The 7,500-nt window shown below is 48.3% G+C and overlaps 1 protein-coding gene across 1 annotated transcript in view; it reads right to left on the bottom strand.

The window, feature by feature from the left end:
* Window positions 1-7,500, bottom strand: part of Myo10A (unconventional myosin 10A) — a 269,946-nt gene that overhangs the window by 48,017 nt on the left and 214,429 nt on the right. Inside the window, exons 42-44 of the mRNA XM_076185907.1 lie at window positions 7,253-7,381; window positions 6,306-6,409; window positions 5,673-5,817 (exon numbers count right to left, since the gene is read on the bottom strand). Coding sequence (XP_076042022.1) covers window positions 5,673-5,817; window positions 6,306-6,409; window positions 7,253-7,381 — 378 coding nt within the window. The remainder of the gene's footprint in view (window positions 1-5,672; window positions 5,818-6,305; window positions 6,410-7,252; window positions 7,382-7,500) is intronic.

Below are 7,500 nucleotides of genomic sequence, written 5' to 3'. Positions count from 1 at the left end.
TGATCCAAATTTGGCCACCCTGTGCCCTTTTCTCCCCTCCCTCTCACATCAACCAGTCGACCGAACTGTGCCGTCAATCAGTCGTGCGTACGTGCGTGCGTACGTGCGTGTGCGTGACAGTGTGGATGCCTCTGCGTCTCCTACCTCGTTCCAGGAGCCGAGGGACACTTGTAGAATCCCTCTCACGCATTTCCCTCACCGCGGATGGCCCCCAGCACCACCTCTCCACTAAATATCAGTCACGTGACCCGGGGAGCCATTTTGTGGCCAAATCATTTTCGTTCGTGGTGACCGTTTGCTCTGACTATTGATCCTTTGCATCTATTGTCTTTGTTCACTGAATAGTGGGTTTGTTGTTGTGCATTTGAATGCACCAACAGTTCCTTTATACACAGTTGCGAGAACTCCAGACACGCCGCCATTTTGTGGCCATTCTACGGAGTTGTTGTAACTCTGTAAAACGACTCCTTCCGTGTCTTTATCCTTCTCTCTCTCTCTCTCTCTCTCTCTCTCTCTCTCTCTCTCTCTCTCTCTCTCTCTCTCTCTCTCTCTCTCTCTCTCTCTCTCTCTCTCTCTCTCTCTCTCTCTCTCTCTCTCTCTCTCTCTCTCCCACTCTCTCTCTCTCTCTCCCACTCTCTCTCTCTCTCTCCCACTCTCTCTCTCTCCCACTCTCTCTCTCTCTCCCACTCTCTCTCTCTCTCCCACTCTCTCTCTCTCTCCCACTCTCTCTCTCTCCCACTCTCTCTCTCTCCCACTCTCTCTCTCTCCCACTCTCTCTCTCTCCCACTCTCTCTCTCTCCCACTCTCTCTCTCTCTCCCACTCTCTCTCTCTCCCACTCTCTCTCTCTCCCACTCTCTCTCTCTCCCGCTCTCTCTCTCTCCCGCTCTCTCTCTCTCCCGCTCTCTCTCTCTCCCGCTCTCTCTCTCTCCCGATCTCTCTCTCTCCCGATCTCTCTCTCTCCCGATCTCTCTCTCTCCCGATCTCTCTCTCTCTCCCGATCTCTCTCTCTCTCCCGCTCTCTCGCTCTCTCTCTCTTTTCGAAGTTTCCAAGCACCTTACAGTACAAGAGGTTTTATTTCGTAATGATACATCGCGCTTTTTTTTTTCTTTTCCTTTTTTTTTCAAGAAACTGTGATTACTTGTTGTTGATCATTTTCTAATACTGGCACAAGGTCCTTCTACAAAATATGACTAGAAACTGGCTACCTTGGAAGTCCCCATTAAGGCGAAACCGTTTTCACATTGCCGGAGGGAATACTCGAAAACTTAAAGTGGTCAGATAAAAAAAACAAATAAAATACAATAAAATAAAATATCGTATTCGAATAAAAAGAAAATTATCAGAGAGTCAGAGAAGGAGTGGGGGAGGGGAGGGTTTTCAAACACCGTCGTGAGCATAAGAAAAACATAACTACGCGATATTCTTGAAAGCAAAGGTTCTCTTAAACTGGCTTAACACCGACCAGGCGATCGACCACAGCAGTGCTCCGAATGTATCTGTCATCGAGCGTTGATTGGACCTTGTCAAGCGTGCAGAGAGATCCGAAGGCTCCGTCCGTCGACAGCCTGCCAAACGACACCACAAAAGCTGAACCTAAGAGGATCGTGATTCCCCCACCCCCCATCCCCCCCGCCCTCCTCCTTCGTCACCGTTGCGTCATTGATGTCGTCGGCGGCGGCGGCGCCAATCAAGCTGGAGGAGGAGGAAGAGGAGGAGGAGGAGGAGGAGGAGGTGGAAGAGAAGGAGATAGAGGTGGAGGTGGAGGAGGAGGATATGGAGGAGGCGAAGGAGGAGGAGGCTATGGGGGTGTAAGAGATGAAGGAAGAAGAGGAAGATGAGGGTAAGAAGGAGAGAGAGAAAGGAGGAGGAGGATGTGGAGGTGGAAGAAAAGAAGGTTGAAGAGGAGAAGGATGTTGAAGAAGTGGAAGAGGAGGAGGAAGAGGAGGAGGACGAGGAGGAGGAGGAAGAGGGGGAGGACGAGGAGGAGGAAGAGGACGAGGAGGAGGAGGAAGAGAAGGAGATAGAGGTGGAGGAGGAGGATATGGAGGAGGCGAAGGAGGAGGAGGCTATGGGGGTGTAAGAGATGAAGGAAGAAGAGAAAGAGGAAGATGAGGGTAAGAAGGAGAAAGAGGAAGATGAGGGTAAGAAGGAGAATGAGGAAGATGAGGGTAAGAAGGAGAAAGAGGAAGATGAGGGTAAGAAGGAGAAAGAGGAAGATGAGGGTAAGAAGGAGAAAGAGGAGGAGGAGGAGGAGGAGGATGTGGAGGTGGAAGAAAAGGAGGTTGAAGAGAAGGAGGTTGAAGAGGTGGAAGAGGAGGAGGACGAGGAGGAGGAGGAAGAGGAGGAGAAGGAGGAGGAGGAAGAGGTGGAAGAGGTGGAAGAGGAGGAGAAGGAAAGGGATGAAGGAGGAAGTGGAAAAGGAGGAGGAAGTGGAAAAGGAGGAGGAAGTGGAAAAGGAGGAGGAAGTGGAAAAGGAGGAGGAAGTGGAAAAGGAGGAGGAAGTGGAAAAGGAGGAGGAAGTGGAAAAGGAGGAGGAAGTGGAAAAGGAGGAGGAAGTGGAAAAGGAGGAGGAAGTGGAAAAGGAGGAGGAAGTGGAAAAGGAGGAGGAAGTGGAAAAGGAGGAGGAAGTGGAAAAGGAGGAGGAAGTGGAAAAGGAGGAGGAAGTGAAAAAAGAGGAGGAAATGAAAAAGGAGGAAGTGAAAAAGGAGGACGAAGTGGAAAAGGAGGACGAAGTGGAAAAGGAGGACGAAGTGGAAAAGGAGGAGGAAGTGGAAAAGGAGGAGGAAGTGGAAAAGGAGGAGGAAGTGGAAAAGGAGGAGGAAGTGGAAGAGGAGGAAGTGGAAGAGAAGGAGGAAGAGGAAAAGGAGGAGGAAGTGGAAAAGGAGGAGGAAGTGGAAAAGGAGGAGGAAGTGGAAAAGGAGGAGGAAGTGGAAAAGGAGGAGGAAGTGGAAAAGGAGGAGGAAGTGGAAAAGGAGGAGGAAGTGGAAAAGGAGGAGGAAGTGGAAAAGGGGGAGGAAATGGAAAAGGAGGAGGAAGTGGAAAAGGAGGAGGAAGTGGAAAAGGAGGAGGAAGTGGAAAAGGAGGAGGAAGTGGAAAAGGAGGAGGAAGTGGAAAAGGAGGAGGAAGTGAAAAAGGAGGAGGAAGTGAAAAAGGAGGACGAAGTGGAAAAGGAGGACGAAGTGGAAAAGGAGGACGAAGTGGAAAAGGAGGAAGTGGAAAAGGAGGAAGTGGAAAAGGAGGAGGAAGTGGAAGAGAAGGAGGAAGAGGAAAAGGAGGAGGAAGTGGAAAAGGAGGAGGAAGTGGAAAAGGAGGAGGAAGTGGAAAAGGAGGAGGAAGTGGAAAAGGAGGAGGAAGTGGAAAAGGAGGAGGAAGTGGAAAAGGAGGAGGAAGTGGAAAAGGAGGAGGAAGTGGAAAAGGAGGGGGAAGTGGAAAAGGAGGAGGAGGAGGAGGAGGAGGAGGAGGAGGAGGAGGAGGAGGAAGAGGAGGAGGAGGAGGAAGAGGAGGAAGAGGAGGAGGAGGAAGAGGAGGAAGAGGAGGAGGAGGAGGAGGAGGAGGAGGAGGAGGAGGAGGAGGAGGAGATTGATCACAATGACGCACACAAACTGCGTGATCGCTTGCTGATTGTTGTTTGGGGGCGTGGCGCCGGACACAAGTAAAGAAGATCGTGCTGGCGACGGTGTCGGTGGCGGTGGCGAAGGACGTTTATCGCCGTGAAAACAGCGATAATGTCGAAACGTCTTGCGGGTGCCAGGGAAGATTTGCGACTCTGAACTATCCACAAAGAACGGTAATGGCGCCCGTCCACTTTTTTTATTTATTTTTTATTTATATGTATTCTATCAATCTATTTTGTCTATTTAATCACATATATATTCATCTAAATATTCATTCCTTAATCTTTTTATCTATTAAAGTCAACTTGTCAGAATATATCAACACTTATCTATTAATTTGATTCGTTTGTTTATTTATCAATTTATCTATTTATTAATTTTTACTTGTTCATCTTCATTTTTAAGGATTTCGTGTTCCGACTCCGCCCGTGTGGTGATCTTGCTCAGCTTGAAGGCCCAAGTACGTGCCAGGCACCGACGGCCGCACCAGCAGACTTGACTGTTCCCCTCTGGCTGCCAACAGGAGACTTTATTCAGCCATTAAGGTGCGAAGATCACGTGCGACGGGCTGGCACTTATATGTGGAGCTGAGGGCGTGGTCGCGATTCAAGGACGGGCAATGGAGACGATTGTACCCGACGTCCACCTCTCAAAACTCTCGCCGGATACAGGCGTGTAGGTGGTGCCCGTCGTTGCCCCGTCACCATTGTTGGGTTAAGAGAGAGAATGTCCATCGCGTTGGACTCTTTTCGTTAAGACACATGCACGAGCAGGTCCGCGCGCGCGCATTGTCACTCTCGCTTTTGCCGAATCACGAAGTCACCGCGTTCATTCTCGCCATTAAGCAAGCAAGCGTCCATTCTCAATGACAGACGTCTATGTCTCTCTCCTTCTCCTTGTCTCTGTCTGTCTGTCTGTCTGTCTCTCTCTCTCTCTCTCTCTCTCTCTCTCTCTCTCTCCTTCGCTCTGTCTCTGTCTCTCTCTATCTGCCCCTCTCTCTCTCTATCTGCCCCTCTCTCTCTCTCTCTCTCTATCTCTCTTATTTACTTGAAATGGGGTCACTCTCACGTGCAGCCACTGGGCCATGGGCCATTTTTCTTTTTTCTTCTGTACCTGCACATGAAAATTGCGTTAACTGTTTATGAATAAAAAAGTAAATTTTCTCCTCTCTTTACGTTGCAAATCATGTTGTTACTTTTTAGTACGATCTTGTATCTATCTCCCTCCATGACTTTTTTTCCCTCTCCGACTTTTCTTATTACTTTCGTCTCTCTCCATTCTCTGTCTCCTTCACTCCCTCTCTCCTTTTCTGAGATTTCTCTTGTAATTCTAATTAATTTCGCTCTCTTCTCACACCTGTACTTCTCTTTCTTATTATTTCTGATTCTTCTCGTCCCTTTTCTTTTCATTTGTGTCCACATGTCAGATGTGTGGGGTTTGTTTTACGGCAACTCGTAGTGTTCTCTTGCACTTTTTCCACGAACCACTTTCGTTCCCTCTAATGGCAAATAATAATAATGAAGAAACGACTCGGGCCGAAAAGGGATTTTCTATCATCTCCACTGTAAACTCACGTCCGTAAAAACGCAAACCTTAATTCACAAAAGGTGTTCAAAAGAATGCAAGAAAGATAAACCCATCCAACAAAAGCCTCTTACAAACAATGCAAGCTTACATTCGAAGTCTGAAAAACAAGCAGAAAAAAAATCTCAGGTGGCTCTATTGCCGACTACAAGAAAAAAAAAAAAATCTTCCATGCACCGCCACCTCTAAAACGGTCATCCTAGGCGCAGAATGAGACGCAGGCAGCACAGGCGACGCAGCACAGAGCAAAGGCAGACTTCCTGTTGATGAACTGAAGTACAGCTTGAACTCCTCTCTCACTTCATATGCTGAAGGATTCCAGGTGAAAGAGAAGTTCAAACTGCATTTCATTTCAGCAACACGAAATCTGCCATTCCTCTGTGCTGCGCTGCCTGTGTCGCCTGCGTCTAAGTTTGCGCTTAGGCTCAGCGTCTCTACCGAGAGCAGAAATCTCTTGTGCCGTTACACTCACCGACTGCACTGCGTTGACGAATTTGTTGATGAGCGCAGAGATCTGTCGAGCTCGCGGCGTGTAAAGGACAACCCGGGCTCCTCCGGTGGCCACGACATGCAAGGAACCATTTCTGGGGCTCTCGGCTTCCTCGATGTCTTCCAAGCTGAGAAGAGTTACAAGAAAGAAATTCATTAAGGTCTGACCCAGGCTGATACGAGTATAAACAACGAGTTTAATTAAGCCCATCAAAGGAGTGACGATGTATTAATAGATTAGCTTTCGGCTACAGAGTAGATTGTGGTTAAACTTCCATTGTATTCAAAATTAACTCTCCTAGTGTTAAAAATGGCTGGGGTGCTCTTCTTAACTGACAGTCAACAATTTTTATTCCAGTGAACATGAATAAAATATCTTTAGGTTTTCTTTACATCAAAGTATATGTTAGCCAACAGTAAGCGAGCAGTTCATAAACTTCATCTTGGTTTACAAGCAACAATCGACGCTTAACGACCGGTGCGACCGCAGCCGTGTGCCGAACTGTGTCTTTACTGCAGTATCGTATTCTCGTCTTGCAATGACACCCCCTTTCTAAGTTGTGCATGATAGGCATGTACCTTGACCCTTCCCATCACCTTGCCCAGTAGTACCCACCTGAAGTAGGTGATGATGTTGAAGTGGTTATGGTCCCGTCGCAGGAGGCGGACGCCCGAGTGAGACACGGCCACGTTTTCCACTTCGCCCGTCTTCCGCGTGCCCTGCAACGAACAACGGCATTGATCAGCAAAATGTAATACACTAAGCAAATCAAAACAATCTGAAGAGTCTATCACACTATTGAACGGGTTGATCTGTTGGAGCCCTTTGGGGGAGGGGCAGGGGGAAGGGGAAGGGGAGGGGTGAGACGGTCAGCAAAGGCGCTGGGCCATCATGTCCTGGATAGTATCAAAATGATTCAATATACGAGTCTGATGTATTTGTTCTTCTGTGTGACTGCAAACGGCGGCAGTGAGCTCACCATAGGCAAATTTTAATCTGCCTTTAATACCTGACCATCGATTTGATTAAACCGTGAACAATCACTCATATATAAACAAGTGGGATTTTTCCTAGGTTGTTAACAAGGCCTTTGAGGAATAAAAGAATGTCTGTTGAGCAAGAAAGGGATAAGGACGAGTAGAGAATGGTGGTGCATTCTAACGCAGCCCGAAGGGATTTCTCCCCGTCTTCTCTATTTTCCGCATGACTGAACGAGTAGGGAAGGTCACCGTGTAAGGGAAGCGACCTTGCTGTGTATGTGCTGTGCCTTGCTGCATTCCTTCTGACACAGTGCAGTGGGCAGGAGACAGGGATGAACCTTCATCCTCGAGAAGCTAAGATGAGAGGGAAACAAGGATGGTGGAATGGAATGGGTGGGAGAGAGAGCGTGCCTGGACTGGCTACCTCCCTTATAAAGGGGAAGAAGCCCTTTGTATATAGATACCAAGGACACCAATGGCTGGGTCTCTTTCAATAACTTACGACTTAATCCTATCTGAATACAATGTCTTGAAAAAGTCGACGAACTTGTTTTAGTCAGCTGCATCGTTAGGTTTGCTTACCGTGACTGGGAAGATGGCGGAGAAGTAGAGGGGCCAGCCCTTGGCGAGATCGACGACTTCCTGCTTCATTTCGGACTTGTGGTGTTGTGAGAAGCTGTTGTTCGGGGTGACGCCGTAGCGGTCAAGCATCTGCGGAGACACAAGACACAAGGTAGAGGTGAGACAAACATAGAAGTTCTCCTCTGGTTGGGCCTCACGCCGGCAGCCTCTCTCATTGAGGATCAGAGTTATCCTTAAAGACATTGTTC

The sequence above is a fragment of the Oratosquilla oratoria genome, chromosome 6 (genome assembly GCF_046742065.1).
Source record: "Oratosquilla oratoria isolate Oo_2021 chromosome 6, ASM4674206v1, whole genome shotgun sequence".
NCBI classification, from domain to species: Eukaryota; Metazoa; Arthropoda; class Malacostraca; order Stomatopoda; family Squillidae; genus Oratosquilla; species Oratosquilla oratoria.
This window is presented reverse-complemented; position numbering and strand designations above follow the sequence as displayed.